Raw genomic sequence first — 16,504 nt, forward strand, 5'->3', positions numbered from 1 at the left:
TGCATTTATTCACACAAACCACACCCCCTTCAATAACCACCAATCAAAACATCCCACCCCTTAAAGGGCCAGAACCTCCACACCCAAGACTCACCTATTAATCCAACTTACTTATCTTATCATTACTCTATATACAACCCTGCCAGTATGTCATTGTTATCTACCTCTCCACAATGGAAACTCCTACTTCTATCCCCCTTCATACCTACTCTTATTATACTTTATCTACTTACATTTTATGAACATCTCCACCACATAAACCTTTATTGCCCAACAAAGCAAACCTCCTCAACACCGTTAGCTTACACCCACAGTCATTAAAACACACCCAGTACAATACCCTACCTATCAGCAAAATATCACAGACTAACTCACATCAGATACTATAGGCCAATAGCTAAAAAATTTTTGTTCCTAACATGTAAACATCTGCAACTTATACTTAGCAATCAACTCCAATTAATAATAGATGGAGATATCCATCCCAATCCAGGCCCAAATTCTATACAGTCTAGAGAGATGCATAACGCAACCCCCACTACCATGCAATCCCTTACCAGACCTCCCAACTCACTATTGATAGCCCATCTTAACATAAGGAGCATAAATAATAAGGTTGCCCAAATACATGCATCATGGATGTACACTCATTTGATATCCTGTGTCTTACTGAAACTTGGCTCAAACCATCTATACAAGACAACAATTTTATTCCACCAGGATATAGCATCTTAAGACAAGACTGAATAGCTAAAAAGGGAGGTGGAGTAGCTATACTATATAAATCCGGATTACAAGTGACCTCTGTTGACTCTAACCCCCCTGTAACTAGTAATGAAGAAATACTTATCTCTAAAATTCAACTCAATAACCATAAATCCATATACATTATTGCTATCTACCTTCCCCCAGGGAATAACTCTAATATTCTAGAAAATATCTTAAATTGGCTATCAACCAATTATCCCCAAGAAACAATAGTACTTGGTGACTTTAATATTAACTGGAAAAGCTGTACTTCTGAACAGCCCTCTACCCATCTTAACCTACATGGATTTACTCAAACTATAAGCTCCCCCACAAGGACCAATAAACACAATAACAATGAAAGCACCCTAGATTGGATTCTGATAACATTGGGACAATTGATTGTTCTTCTTCTGCTCAAGCAAATGACAACAATACGATTAGCGACCGTTTAAAGGTACTTGACACCAAGTTGCTTAAACTAAAAAAACTGCAGCTGGAAGCTGCTTATTTTAGGCAATGTTTAAATGAAAAGTTGATTCCAAAAGGCCTTAGGAACAACTTCACTCCTTCAGGATTATTAATAGACCAAGTGTATTTTTCAGAATTGAAGTGCTTATTTCAGGAACAAGGTTTACAATTGTTAAATGTCATAGTTAAGCATTATGATATTCACATTTTGTCACTTATTTCTGAAGTGAATGTTTTGGATGAGGAAATTAAAACTAACATTTCTTTCCTGCAATTTAAATACGACTATGATCGTATTTTTTCTAGCATTGATGCACTGTTACTTAAGTTAAAAATTAATAAAAACAAGAAGTTAGTAAGGGATAGAACAGCTTACTTTTCTAACCAAGTTTATCCTCATTTAAACATCCGAAGCCCAGGTTCTAACACCTTTGACTTAAATGGTACTTCTACTTCTGTTAATGCTGAATTAATGCCTGTGGAAGGTGAAAATGGTGAACACCTTACTACTACACCTAGACAGGATGTTAGAAGAAGTAACAGGCTAAAAGGGTCCACTACTGTTAATTATAATTACAAGAACCAAAGAGGACCAGGGAGAACTGATCAAAACAAGCAGGTTCCTTCAGGGGTCCCTAATGATAAAGTTTTTTTAGGGAACCAACAGAAGAAACAAGGGGGGAATGTGTATTGGAGGAAACGACAATAGACAATGTTTCTTCCACAGGATTCAGAGACCTTTTACAAGGACCTGTTACATACACTAATAGAAGGAAAGATTTTACTATTTATAATTTTTCATCATTAGAACTAGATTCTGAACTAGTAGAACTGTTAGCTCTGGGATACACTTTTATACCAAGTACCTATGGGAGTTTAGCTAAAGTTCTGATTGACTTGAAATGTTACATACGCAAGTTAAATTTAAAACTGTACTTTAACAACGAAATAACAAGTGTTAATAACAAATTGAAATTGACTAGTGTCTTTAACCCTCCTACTCAGCAAAACCTACTTCTTTTTGAACAAATGTGTGAAATAGATATTAGACACCTTTTTTCTACACAAAAAATAAGCAGTAGTTTGAATGAGATGAACATTTCACTTGCACAACGTGAATGGTTAAAAAACCTGGGTTCCTTAAGTGTCAGGTTTTTGAAACCTGACAAAGGAGGTGGTTTGGTAGTCTTTGACGACGTCCAATATAAAGAAAAAATGATGCAAGTACTAGTCTCTGACGCCTATGTTGCTTCTTCCCTTAATGAGATCAATGTTGTTCAAGGTCGTATTCGTGGGTATTTCCGTGACCTTTTTTTAGCAGGCAAAATTGACTTGGAGACATATAATTATATTGACATCATTCAGCCAAAGTTGCCTGTAATGTTCGGAATACCCAAGATACACAAAGACCAAAAAAACCCCCCCCATGAGGGCATTAATAGATGGTAGGTCTTCCATGACCTACCCTTGTTCAAAAGTGATAGATAGCATTTTATTAAAATACGTGAAGAAAATACCTACTATTTGTAAAGACTCCTGGTCTTTTTTACGTGACATCAACAGTATTAAGTTTAACTCTGAGTGTAACTTTTTGACTGTTGATGTCATTGACTTATACACATCCATTCCTCACAATGAGGCAGTTGAATGGATTCAACTGCTTCTTAAAGACTTAGGTGCACCACAAGTTGAGATGGATGTTGTAACAGAACTGTTGAGTATAGTGTTATCATCAAACTTTTTCGTATTCGAACATAAATTCTATCTACAAAAATGTGGAATAGCCATGGGCTCTCCTTGCGGAGCCAGTGTGGCTAACTTGTTTGTAGCCTTTTGGGAAAAACTTTTTATATTATCTAATGAAACTATAATGCAAAAGATAAAATACTACACCAGGTTTTTGGATGATATATTCATCCTTTAACGAAGATGAAGCAAAACTTTTTGTAGACTTTTTAAATAGTACTACACAATGGTTAAAATTTACTTATAGGTTTTCAACAGTAGAAACAGATTACCTCGATGTGAGACTAACTAAGGAATTAGATGAAGGGATTTACCTTTCCGGCATTTTTAGAAAACAAACGTATTGCAACTCCTTCCTGCACTATACAAGCTTACATCCACCTAGGCAGAAAAAATCCATAGTTAAAGGCCAGCTGGTACGTGCAGGTAGGATGTGCAGTACTTATAGTGATTTTAAAGCTGAGTGCCAGTTTTTGAAAGGGATGTTTTTAAACCGTGGATACCCTGTTTCTCTCTTAGATGGCCTTATTAATGAAGTTGATACTAAAAGGACAAAAGGTTTGTATAAACCACTACTTGACCAATCTAATGTTGGTAGGTCTACCACTGATAATGAATTAGTGCATCAAAATTCCTTATTAAATCAGCAGAGAAATTATTCTTTGAGCTTTATAACTCAATTTAATTTGAATTCAACAGGAATTTGGGCCATTATTTTAAAAAACTGCCCACTAGTTATTAATTCTGCTAATTTGAGTGACAAGTTAGGCCAGCGCCCTTATGTTATTTATAGGAGAAGTAGTAACTTGAAAGAACTACTACAACACACTTCTAATGCTCATAGTTACACGAGATCGAGTGGTTCATTTAAATGTGGATGCTGCAACATGTGTAAAGTGATGAGGACAGGTAATTCCTTTATAGTTAGGAACAAAAAGTACAATATTAAACAGAGGATTTCTTGTGAATCAAAGTCAGTAGTATACATCGCCTTGTGCAATTCCTGTCCTTCCTTTTACATAGGAAAAACCAATCGCAAACTAAAAGAGAGAGTATACCAGCATCTATATGCTATAAAGAAACCTCTTTTAGAGAACGCCTTGGCAAAACATGTTAACAGTAATCCTGACCACTCTTTTAGCTTTATGGGTATAGATCAAGTACCTTTAACTAACAGGGGAGGCCCTTTTCAGACAATCCTTGAATGTGTCGAACTAACATGGCAGCTGAATTTAGATGCATTTAAGCCAGAAGGTCTCAACGAGAATTGTAATATTTCATGTATTCTTAAGTTAAAGAGCTATTTTAGGTAGTTCTTATATACACACACTTTGTGAGTATACTCTATAATATTTATAATGTAATAGTACAAATGCATTAGTTAAGAGTATTTTTATGTGTTTTTCCTTTTTTTTTTTTTTTTTATATAACACTTACCTGTAACTTTATGGTGTTTTTATTACTATTTATAATTGATTTTAGTAATTAAAAATTTTTAATTAAGATAAATCTGTGCAGGATATGCAATTATTTGTCACTTCCTGTTAAGTGAGTATTTGAACAGACTGGTTTAGCTGTTTTATTTGTCTTCTTCTGAGGAAGCTGTGACAGGGGTCACGGCGAAAACGTTGTCTTTTTGAAAAATAAAAACTTTTACGTTAAAGAAGAAACTTGGATTTTGTTTCCTGTGGTTAGTATTGACTATCTGGACATAAGGTTGCCTGTTTCTACATTTTTTCAAAAGCTGCAAATGCAATAGCCTACCCAATCTGCCTACACGGCTTCAGGCCATTTCACAGTAGTACTACTGCCCTTTTATCCTTCTCCGACTGCATAAACAAAAATCGCAATAACAACACCCTATCCGCAGCCCTCTTTATTGATCTATCTAAAGCCTTCGATATGGTTAACCACCAACTTCTCATAAACATACTGAAAAACCTGTCTCTCGATGCACTCACTATACAATGGTTTCAATCCTACTTAAGCAATAGGCAACAAGCAGTTATGTGGGAGAACAACTTATCTCCCCATCTCCCCATTGCACTAGGTGTCCCCCAAGGCTCTATACTTGGACCCCTTCTATTCTCTATTTTCATCAACGACCTGCATACTGTTATTCCTCAAGCATCCATAATACAATATGCCGATGACTCCACATTAATATGCTCAGCCCCAACTCCAACAGTCCTTCAATCTATCACCCAAAAAGTGTTCAACATAGTTGAATGGCTACAACATCAGTGCCTCATCCTGAACCCCAACAAAACCAAACTCCTACTTTTTACTCCCACCCACAGGGCCACACCTCTACACTTTACTGTCACATCGAACAATGGAACCATCATATCTCCAGACTCTACCACAAAACTCCTAGGGGTTCTAATTGACAATAACCTTAACTTTGGTAGTCACATTAACAATACCATAAAAACAGTCAACAAAAAACTAGGCTCCCTCTATAGAATCAAATCCTTTCTTACCCCACTAGCAAGATCTACTATTGCCCAGACCCACTTAATCTCTACCCTCCTCTATGCCTCCCCTATATATACTAACCTCTCAAAGAACAACATGAACAAACTGACTGTCTCCTACAACAATATTGCTAGATTTGCGACAGGCTCTACATTCAGAACCCATCACTGTATTAATTATGAAAAACTAGGTTGGCTAGAGTTACCAAATCTACTTCTACTTAAACAATTAGCATTTGTCTATAAAATCCTGTATCAGCCTAACAACACACCAATTCTTACCAACCTTATCACCCCCTACAGCAACCTTAAGACCCTACGCTCATCTAATAAACTTCTAGTACAAATAGGCAAAACCTACAATAAGGCAGGGGACTCTCTGTTCACTAATACCGTGGGTAAAACCTGGAACTCTCTCCCCAGCGACCTGACCTCCCTATCTTCACTAACACAATTTAAAATCAGGCTTAAAACTTACCTCAAATCACATTGGTTATGCACCTGTCTGAACCCAGACTAACCTCACATGTCTTTTTTTTTCACTAAGTTATCTGTCTTAATTACTGCATACACTAACTGCCTAATGAAAACCAGAATTATCACAGGCCTTTTAATTGATTAGACTCTCTTTCTATATTCCAAATATGGATTTCAGTCTGCCTACTATGTTAACAAAAGATACTTAACATAAGATTCTACAATCAAATGTGTTGTTAACTGAACATATTTCCTTATATTCTAATCTACTTACATCTATATGATTTTTCATGTATCAAATACCTTAATTTTGTACTGTACTTTCACCTGTTAAACTTTGAATTGTTTTTGTTGTTTTTGTTTTGTCTTATGTATAATATTGTACTGTACTTTCGAGGAGCTTTTCTCCCCTGGCCTCTGCTGAAAATGGATATGTATCCAGCTGGACTAGTCCGGTCAACAAATGTAAAATAAATAAAAATAAATTGTTACAATTTATGAACAAAGAAACCTACTTCAGTTGAAGAGAAAATATATGATATTTTCCTAGTACACAATAATTACAACAATGACACTTTTAATTAAAATGTACAAACTGAGTTATTACAAGGTGGTGCACCTGAAGCTAGAAAATGAAATTCTATGTTCCTCAGTCAGTGAGGTTCTTAATTCAAATAAAAAAATAATAATTAAAAAAATGCGTCTCAGTAAATAAGGATGAAACAAATAAAAAAATCCATATGCGTATGTCAAGCTATGTGATCTGGAAGGAGGAAAGATAAAAATCACATGCAACATAACCATTTTCATGTAATGGGGAAAAGGTTAGGCCCAATCTAATAAGTGCCTGATACATAGTGGAGTTTAGAAGTGTAGATATTATCTTTATGTTTTTGGCCTTGAAAATTACCTTGGATTATACACATAAGCATGTACCTCCCATCATATACCTCTATATGGTTTGTTTTGCATAGAAGGCTATATGCGGGACAGGTGATGAGGTGCTACTCAGACAAACAAGAGGAGATGCTCCTCATATGGTTTCCTGCTTTTAAAAATGCAACCAATGACTCCCATCTCATTTTATTTACCCTGGGGGTTATCCAAAGTTCTTTAGAATTTTTCCAGGAAAAAAGTAAGCACAGTGAACTTTTCATGCAGTTTTTGAATAGACATCTCTCTCTTAACAGAAAAATCAGAGAAGCTTAAAGGGGATGAATGAAAGAGAAACTTGGATTAATGACACTTAAAGTAGCCATGAGCTTGATGTTTCAGATTTTTCATCAGAATGGAAAACAAAGTGAAGAGATACACTAACGTTTTTCTCTAGGCAATACATTTTTAACTAGTCTGGAACTTTTTTATGAATATTGGCATAAGCGATATGGAGTGGTAGGTGGGACTTTTTTTTTTATCATGTTGTTCCTTGTAAGTTTCATGTGAGGCTCCTTATTGAAATGTTGAATCTCAAGCTGACAAGCCTTGAAATTCTGAAAAAAAGTAGACCACAAACACAGGAGAACAACATTTTTTTTTTTTGCAGGGGGCATGAAAACCCCCTGATGTGTGAAATCAACATGCCTCAGGGAAAAGAGAATATTCAGAGAAATGGTAATCTCAAACTTAGTATATTAAGTCTGTATTTTCAGTCATTCAGTCTTAAGATTCTGGGACTGTCACTAATGAGTCTTGGCATTTCAAACAGTTACCATCATGTGATATATCTCCTAAGGTGTCAGACTTACAGTCTTCAGAAGGTGCATGTTCCTTAGGCTGAGATTAGATAAAATAGTCATAAGGGATATTATCATTGATTGGAACAGCACTAATCAAGATGCAGCAACATGCAGAAAAGCAACATTTAAACAGTATGCTTATAATTATGGAGTAAATTCACATGGGCGTACCAATGAAAAATGGTCACAAAAGAATGCTGTATATTGTCATATATAATTAGTCATCACACAAGGAAAAAAGTTTTTGTGAAACATTAAATAAAAGCTCCAAAAATGTCTGACTGAATTTGAGACAGTGGTGAACTAGAAAGGAGGCATATAGAGCTATGGAGAAAGATTAAGGGTTAATTTAGGAAGAAGCTTTACTCAGTGAATAATTTGCATCTGGTGAGAAAAGAGTGCAAACCAGTTCATAAAAAAATGTTAGCTAGCTATTGGTGAAGCATCTGTGAAGGACTGTCATCTTTTCTAATTTAATTACTTGTTTGTTTTATACTTAGACAAAAAAGGCGTGACATTATTGATTTCTGCTTCTCTTTTCTAGAGTGATCGATTATTGATCAAAGGCGGAAGAATAGTCAATGAAGATCAGTCCTTCTATGCAGACCTGTATCTGGAAGATGGAATAATAAAGTAAGATGTAATATACAGATTTAATATGCACAGATAATTGTTGTATTGCATGCAGTGGCTTTTTTTTTTTGTTTTTTTTTTAAGAAACTTCATATAAAGTATTTGTTTGCCGACGGTTTGCAATAAATGGACTTCAGCCTATTTGGGATGGACAAACTATAACTACGCAATGAAACCTTTTTCTCCCTTTAAATTTTTCCAAAGCCATTATTTTCATTTGTTTTATGTTTTGTCTATCCAAAATAGTATAGGTCCTACATCTGAAACTACCGACGGCATGGCTACTATCAGCAATCTAAATATACATAAATCAGTGGAGAACAAACTTGAATCGACATATTACAAAATCACTATATTTTACCAGTTACAAATCTGCATTTGTGCAAAACCTTCAACAAGCTCATTTGGATGTCTTTCTCAGATAAAACAAACCTTATGCATTGTACTTTCACCCATAAACTCCTATTTAGTGACAATGGCCGTACTCTAACTTGCATGCTTAAGTGGTACATTCCAATCAGAACCGTTGCTCTTCCTCTAAAGATCATCTGGATGTGTCCAAAATCTCCCGTCTAAGTGAGAATGCATCATTTATATTTCTTTCATACAGTTGGAACTCTGTATGGCACATTATAAGACAAATCACTAACATTAAAGCCTTCAAGAGCTCCACCAGGGTCACCATCAATATACTCCAAGCTGCCTCAAATGTAGTGTAACATGAACAATTAATTTCCTCTCAACCTATCCTCCTTAACAATTTCATAAGCAAACCATACTCTTTTGACCTCATTTAAACCAATCCATTTCTCACCTGAAATCTCTGATTGTCAGATCTACGGACTTATATTGCAAATTAATATTTATCATTCCTTGCATACACTACTGGCAGCACTTGTACTCAGATGTTGTACTTTTGATATGATTTTGATATGCCATATTTTACTCTACAACTGGACTTGTATGATCATCATACAAGTTTCTCTTCTTCTCCTGTATTTTTGTACCATCTATGCATGGTGTACTTAGTTTCATTTTGCTGATCAGTGTTAACTTTTTGGTTTTCTTCAGATATATTTTTCTATTTATGTTTGCTCCTGGGTCCCCTCTTAAAATGACCCTTTGCCCACCATGGCTAACAAAATGTAAATAACTGAATAATAAGTAACATAAGTTGTATTACATGTAGAACATAAATCTAATTTGCTGGCATCTCTTTTTTATATTAGTATGACAACTATTTCATTCAAATTCTAAAGAAGTCCAAGATGTTAGACTTTGGCAAGCTATTAAAGTACATTTGTGTAAACCTCCAAACAAAGAGGTATACAGTTTGCCACCTCCATGGCACAGAGGGATAAAGCCATGACTACACCCCAGAGAACCCAAGTTGGATTAGCAGCCAAGGCAGTGAAGGAGCTTGGAGGTGAGGCAGATAAATGATGATTAACTCTCTGTTCACCCCTGTAATGGGGTGGGCATGCAAGCTTGGTGTACACATCCTATAAAGGAATCCCCAATGCAGACAGGAATCATGCAGAAGGACTCTTGTAAGGGAAGCAATGCGTTTGAGTGCTGTCACTCACAGAAACACATGGTACCCCTCACAATGGCTCATTGTATGTCTTTCCCTGGATGCCAGCAAACATGTGAAGCTATAATGTGGCACTTAATGGTTAAATCCCTCTGAATACTGCCTGCAGGATGACCAAGCCATAGCCATAGTCCTACCTCATAAGGACAGTGGCTTAATGACCAGCTGGAGTGGAAGTAAAAAAAGTGTGTGTGACTTTGTGATTTATTGCTGTGCTTCTTTTATTCATAAAAGCATAATGTATTTACATGAATGTCTGTGTTTCCATGTGTGTGTGTGTGTGTGTGTGTGTGTGTGTGTGTGTGTGTGTGTGTGTGTGTGTGTGTGTGTGTCTTACTATATGATACTGAATGGAAACTGCACATGTATCGTAAGTACTGCATTATTACACTGAAATTCACCTTCCTTGGAAATTATAATCTCTGCGTACATTTCCACTGCAAAACACAGATTAGCACTGGCCCAATACTTCAACTACAAAACACTCAACAGCAGTGAGACATTAAGTATATCATGGGCCAGAAGCATAGCTGCCTCAGCCAGCTTCCTATGCCAATAAGATGAACCAGCTCCCCACCCTCTCAGTTCTTCAAGTGAAGACCAAAGAAAAACAAAAGCACATTACTGTATTAAATTGATTGGCTTATTACAAATCCATGCCCCCCTCAGCTCTTCCACTGAAGAGAAAAAAAAAATAGACCTTACTTGTACCGGTACACCAGTCAGGTGGCCATGATGCAGACAGAGCATGCCCCTCTCCCTGCTGCCCAGCCATTCAGGTCCCATTTCTGTGCCCTGCCTCCTGCACTCCTCCATTTTAGTAAAAGAAAATGATAATTTTTTTTATAAACTATATCAAACAGTTGTTACAGTTTATACCCTGCCTGCACAGTCCACTACAGCACTCAGGTTTTAGTGAAAAAAAAAAACAAAAAGGGATTTTTTTTTCACTTTTAAACTGTAGTAGTTTAGACTACACAAAGAGCATTACAGTGATCAAGTTTGAACAAATGCAATACTGGCTTTCAAAAGCCACTATTGCATTAGAAGCTAGGATCAGCTGATTGTGTCCTCCCAACACTTTGAGCCCAGGGGAAGTTGTCCCTCTTGCCCCACCCTAGCTGTGCTACTGCCTTGAGAGCTCGGCTGTTTTTCAGAACATGGGGCCCGATCTCAGTCCCAACTCCTTGTCCTCCCCAAATTGTTATTTCAGAATAAGATTTGAAACCACGCCTCCATTTCAAGACCAGAATTCCCATGAGCCATGGAAGGAGTTTAATCCTTGCATCTGGTGCCTTAGTCTACTCGGTCATCTTGACAAGACCAGAATTCCCACGAGCCATGGAGAAGTTTAATCCTTGCATCCAGCACCTTAGACCACTAAGGCCATCTAAGGTGCCAGATGCAAGGATTAAATGCCTTCCGTGGCTCATAGCAATCCTTGTCAGGATGGCTGAATAGTCTAAAACACCAGACACAAGGATTAAACTCATTCCATGGCTCATGGCAATTCTGGTCTCTAAATGGAGGTATGGGTTCAAATCTCAAATTGTTATTTTAGGGGATCACACACATGTTCTACTGGATTCATGTTCCTTGTTATTTTAAGTATATACTTACCTATGCAATTGTTATAATTATATCCATTTGATAAAGCTTGAGCCTTTTTTGATTCAATTCTGAAAAAAAAAGACAGTGTACACAATTGTTTAAATGCTTCAGTCCAGCTTCCTAATTTTCAGCCTTGAATGAATGCATAATTGTTACTGAAAACACAATACTTCTACCTTTCCAAACTGTTTCAACAGCCAGAGGAGAGAGGGACTCTACCAATTAACAAGTAATTTATTAAACTGAGGAAAGGGACCAGTAGCTGCCTCTGCCAACCAGTCTGTGGAAAAAAGTACGTTTTAATTTTTTCTTTTGCTACAAATCAATAAACCAGCTCTAAGCCTACCTGCATACACTTACACATAACCACATACTCATTTTAGAAGTCTCAAGCCCATACTGCCTGCCATTTGGCTTACCTAGACATTCATTTTGTCCAGCTGGAGTCTAAAAAAAAAGAACCTCTCAAATGCGTCCACTATGAGTGGACAAAAAGAAATGCACCAAAATTTGGAATCCCTGAACTGCATTCACTGAAGAAAACTTGGTGTGTGTGTGTGTGTGTGTGTGTGTGTGTGTGTGTGTGTGTGTGTGTGTGTGTGTGTGTGTGTGTGTGTGTGTGTGTGTGTGTGTGTGTGTGTGTGTGTGTGTGTGTGTGTGTGTGTATATATATATATATATATATATATATATATATATATATATATATATATATATAAATATGTATGTATATCCCAACTCCACAGTTACACCAACTCAGAGAAGGGGGAAATTCCCTCAAAAAGGGTATCACTCCCGGCACAACTTGCCACCTGTGGTTTCTTATGTAAGAACTGCCTTCATTGATGGGTTGAACCAGGGACAATTGAAGCTTGAGCATTCCGTCTTCATCCAGCAGTAGATTATACCTCTGAAATGTATGCAAGTCATTAACTACACACAGCTTTCAAACATCCTTAGTGCATCATTGAACAGCAACAAAGTGTAAATGCATTGCAGCTTTCCCAGTCAGGCATGAGCTGGAGGCATAATAGCAAACACACATTACTCTACCTAGGACACAAGTTAGAGTGAGGGCTGCAGCGTTCTCCTTCACTAAATGGCTCCAACACAAAAACATTGCAATGTAAAATTATTGTAAATCACTCCATAGCAGTGAAGAATTGTTGTGGCAAATTTCTGCAGGCTACTAAATTGTAAGACTAAACTTAGAAATTGCAGTAGTATGCAGTACTACGAAGCAGCATGAAAAGGTAACATTACAATAAGAAGAAAACAAATGGGTAGAAAGACAGTAAAGAGATATGGGACACACAGTACTTTCTAAGATGGACAGCAATTAGTACTTTTAACCAACATGCGTCCATTGTTGTAAGAATGTCCTTCTATATCGCACAGCTTATAAACAAAGGGATTGTGTAAAGATCTAGGGAAGTCATTGTCCCCCTATACTTACCCGCTATTAGGCCAGTCATGAATATAATACTCCTTTTGGTGTGTAACTCTCCAGAAATATGCAAGAACTGGAATGTGCACCAAAATACCTTACTAAAATGATACAAGGCCTAAACAACATGTCCTTTATGGACCTACTGTCACTATAATCAGTCTCCTACAGACTGCTAAGAGGAGACCTGTGCCTGGCATACCAGGCATCCTCTGACCCTATACTGATGGATTTATTACACATCAGCAAGTCAAATAGCATCACAAATACTCAGTCTAGGGATCTAAGCCTCTTCTGCAACATCAATGTAATGTTTTGGAGGGGCAGGTGTATCTTACAGAGGATACCACTGCTCTGGAAAAGTCTCCCCATCAACATAAAACAAAGTTCATCCCTGTCCATATTCAAGCACAACTTGGATCAATGGATGGGAATCAGAAAATGTACCTGAGGACTGCCCCCTACTACTAATTGACAAAGACAGCTCCTACATTTTTTATCCCATGCATGGGTCCCCTTAAATTATGGTATGGTCCCAGTTATTCTCAACAGGGATAATATATAATTATCGACCATGGGATGACTAAGGCCAATCTCTAACCAAATGAGATAGGTTCATTTGAGAACAAAAAAAGGGAAAATGGCTAGGCTTAAAATGTTCCACAAGGGCAGCTAGCCTAGTACTTACCTGTGAACCTATAAGAAGACAAGTGATTGTGAGGATGCAGAAATCCTATCTGGTAATAGTGCTCGAAAAAAGAGAGTCACCCTTTGTGTACCCCCGAGCCACCCGTCCACACACACAGGCACAAATGACCACAGTCAGTTGGCTGCTGTCATAAATATATATATATATATATATATATTACCTCCAAAAGACATCCATCTTCTGTGTAACTATCTGATAAGTTTGGGCCGGATCAAAACTGAAAGAACAAGCAGAATACAACAACACCTTTCAACCAATCATTGTCAGATGTATGTAAACAGCATGCTTCCTTAACCCCTAACCCCAAAAGATAGCCACCTGTATACAAGTCTGCTGTGTGAGGAAAGTGGGGAAAAAATAATGATTGCAGTAATATATTCCAGTTTATTGCTCCTAGGCTATATAGTGCTCCTAAACAAGTTATTGTGACTTACTATGCATATATCTGGGGTTTGTGCCCTAAAAGTAGCAAGAATGACTTCCTGTGCACTTCTCCAAATTTTGTGAAAAAAGTTAAAGCAATCCACACTGACTCTGACCTACACACATGCTATAACATTCTTCTCTGCATACCTCTGAAGTTTGAGTTGGAGGAAAATAAAAAAAAAATAATGAGCACACTACTACCCTCAGCACCCCCCCACCACCACCACCACCACCACCACCACACACAGTACAGGAAACCGCTGTGCACATTTCTTAGCAGGGTCTATTTTAGAATAGGTGAGGTTCAGGGCAGACGCTGAAAGAAAACCCATGTCAAAATCCAGTTCTGCAGTCTGGAGTATTGGAGCTGTTAGACCTCTAGAGAAGCTTTAAGAGTCTGGATGTGCTGTGATACTATGCCTTATTTTTCAAAAGTCCCTCAACTGAAGCCCAGGCATCTAAATGTCAGTGTTCTCAAACACTGAAGACTACTGCTTGAACCAAAAAAGGGTAAAAAATTAAATGTTAAGCATTTTTACACAGGGCAAGTCCTCCCACACCCTTTCTGATTTGGGGAGGGGCAAGTCTTCACAGCCTCTGAACTTCTATATACCATCTCCATGGATGCACCAAATTGAAGAAGTAAGAAATATCATGTAAAAATGAAAACACTTCCAGCACACACTAAAATCTCAGAGGCAGTGATTTTCTATGGCAAAGAGGAATAAGTGCTCTGTTTCTCTGCATTGTGTGTCAAATACATAATGCTCAGGGAATAAAACTCAGTGATGTCTACACATTTGAAAGCTAATAACTCTATTTTTAATGCTTCCCAGAAGAGTTATGTATGTGCCAGGCAACATTATGTCTATAAAGAAAAAACAATGATATTATTTTACACACACCCAAATACACTGACAATTCCCCTGTCCTATACATCCTGCTCCTAACCACAAAACTTGACAACATGTGTGTAATGCTGATGTTTGTGATGAAAAGTTAAATAACTTATGGCTAACTTGTAATTCTTAGGCACACTGTAACTCCCCCACCACACAGACAGACACACACACACACACACACACACACACACACACACACGCAAGCACATGCACACACACACACACACACACACACACACACACACACACACACACACACACACACACACACACACACACACACACACACACACACACACACACACACACACACACACGCTAACACAAGCCAAAGCAATACTAGTTTTACACTGAATTCAACAAATACAATGTGCTGTGTGACACTGAACTTTCACTATGTTTGTATCTGAAGACCTCAGCAAATCTGTAGGAAGTCCCAACAATTGTACACATATAAATGTAGCCAGTTTCAAAAAGACCAATACCTTCTACAGACTGAGGGATGTATAATATTGCCATGCACTATTTTTTTATATATCCTTTGGTAAGCATGAAGCATTTTTTTTTTCTTGTCCAACTTATTCACTACTGCTTGGGGCCCATTAGTCACACCAAAACTATAAGTTAGAAATGGAAAACCCATTGATTTATAGCTTGGACTTTATTCCTAGAAGTAAAGGCTGCTTTTAATAGTAGCTTTCATCTTTTGAAGTATACCTTGGTAAGCCTTGTTCTCATTTTTTTGTTTTTTATTTCTGACGTTTCATCTGTTCACAAATATCTATACACCCCACATTTTTGTCTCAGGTTAATATTTTCTTGCTGCTGTAACTTTTGTGTTATAAATATTGCTTTTCAACATTTATCAAGGCCAAATATCACTCTTCTATCATCTGAGAAAGTTTTAACCATTTCTAGTTTTGCTTTCAGATCCTCATGTGAAGAACAATACAACTTTAAATCATCCACAAAAAGTAGACAAGATATCTTTAAACAAGGTTTATTTCTGGAAGTTGTAACTATAGTGTAGTTTAAGTAAGCAACTTACATGGGTTAAGGGCAACATAAATGGGCAGCAATGACAAAGAATCATCCTGGGATATCCTCCTTTGAGATTTGTTCCCTAGAATAATAATTTGCTCTGTCATGCTTTAACTGCAAAGTGGTTTGTCACTGTTTCATAGTAACTGCAACGTAATTGATCAATGAAGCGTGTATCTTATACATCTATAAACATTCCATTATCCTTGAAGGTGGGATGCTGCTACTGAATGCAGTCTGTCTATGTCATACTTAGGTTGTTGTTGTTGTCTTTCGGCTTTTCCTGGTTAGAGGTCGCCACAGCAGAACTCCGGTCCGCTAATGATTGGCAGTAGATTTTCACGGTGCCGAGTTGCCAGCTCGACGCCCAACCTTCAACGAAGGCATGCCCATTCACGCATGTCTTTCGGAACGCCACTCGACCCGTGGGGAGGACATGCAGACTCCGCACAGAAGGCACTCCCCGCACACTAGCTGAGAATCGAAC

General features: G+C 37.5%; 1 protein-coding gene across 1 annotated transcript in view; it reads left to right on the top strand.

Moving 5' to 3' along the window:
• The window catches only part of CRMP1 (collapsin response mediator protein 1), an 808,535-nt gene that overhangs the window by 255,132 nt on the left and 536,899 nt on the right, over positions 1-16,504 (top strand). Inside the window, exon 3 of the mRNA XM_044056207.1 lies at positions 8,199-8,287. Within this exon, the coding sequence (XP_043912142.1) occupies positions 8,199-8,287 (89 nt within the window). The remainder of the gene's footprint in view (positions 1-8,198; positions 8,288-16,504) is intronic.

The sequence above is a fragment of the Protopterus annectens genome, chromosome 14.part0, assembly GCF_019279795.1.
Source record: "Protopterus annectens isolate FY-2018-M chromosome 14.part0, PAN1.0, whole genome shotgun sequence".
NCBI lineage: Eukaryota > Metazoa > Chordata > Ceratodontiformes > Protopteridae > Protopterus > Protopterus annectens.